General features: G+C 48.8%; 1 protein-coding gene across 2 annotated transcripts in view; it reads right to left on the reverse strand.

Annotated features, from left to right (window-relative positions):
- SDHC (succinate dehydrogenase complex subunit C) overlaps nt 1–1,072 on the reverse strand; it is a 14,654-nt gene that overhangs the window by 9,374 nt on the left and 4,208 nt on the right. Inside the window, exon 2 of one of the 2 annotated variants that reach the window (XM_015851121.2) lies at nt 368–424. In XM_015851121.2, the coding sequence (XP_015706607.1) occupies nt 368–424 (57 nt within the window). Of the gene's footprint in view, nt 1–310; nt 425–1,072 lie in introns of those variants that run through there. The other variant, XM_015851122.2, reaches the window with a different exon arrangement.

The following is a 1,072-nucleotide window of genomic DNA, read 5'->3' on the forward strand; positions in this document are numbered from 1 at the left end:
TGATAACAGCCCACTTAACATTGATAACACAGCCCACTTAACATTGATAACAGCCCACCTAACATTGATAACACAGCCCACTTAACATTGATAACAGCCCACTTAACATTGATAACAGCCCACTTAACATTGATAACACAGCCCACTTAACACTGATAACACAGCCCACTTAACATTGATAACAGCCCACTTAACACTGATAACACAGCCCACCTAACACTGATAACAGCCCACTTAACACTGATCCCAGGCTGTGATATGGAGCCCTGACAACATCACTGGTGACTTAATGAAGGTAAAGATCACACACGTGGGATCCCATGGGGAGATGTGGATCCCGTTGCTCCCCATAGAGCCCCACACTCACTGGTTAATGGAGGGGCCGGGGTTGAGCCGGGCCAGGAGGCAGCGCCGAGAGACGCATCTGTAAGATATAAGAGATATATTATTATATAATATAAGTCTGTTAGTGCCAAAGGAAGGTGTTAAATGCTGATGTTATGGGGCCACGGTGCAGCTCTGCAGTGCTTGGAGGTCTAACGTCAGCCTGCACGTCAGAGGATGTTCATATGAAACACAGCCATATGGCCCCATATCCCCATATCCATGTGTCCCCATATCCATATGTCCTCATGTCCATGTGTCCCCACCTCCTTCTGGCCCCATGTCCCCATACCCCATATCCATGTATCCCCACATCCCCATATCCATATGTCCCCATATCCCTCTGTCCCTATATCCATGTCCCCATACCCATGTGTCCCCATACCCCATATCCATATGTCCCTATCCCCATATATCCCCATGTCCCTCTCTATCCCCATGTCCCCATACCCCCATATCCCTCTGTCCCCATATCCAATGTCCCTATACCCATGTATTCCCATACCCCCATATCCCCATGTCCCCATGTCCCTCTGTCCTCATATCAATGTGTCCCCTTGTCTCTCTGTCCCCATGTCCCCATACCCCATGTCCATATGTCCCTATACCCATATATCCCCATGTCCCCATATCCCCATACCCCCATATCCCTCTGTCCCCATATCCATATGTCCCTATACCCATGTAT

The sequence above is a fragment of the Coturnix japonica genome, unplaced genomic scaffold (assembly GCF_001577835.2).
Source record: "Coturnix japonica isolate 7356 unplaced genomic scaffold, Coturnix japonica 2.1 chrUnrandom694, whole genome shotgun sequence".
In the NCBI taxonomy this organism is placed as follows: domain Eukaryota; kingdom Metazoa; phylum Chordata; class Aves; order Galliformes; family Phasianidae; genus Coturnix; species Coturnix japonica.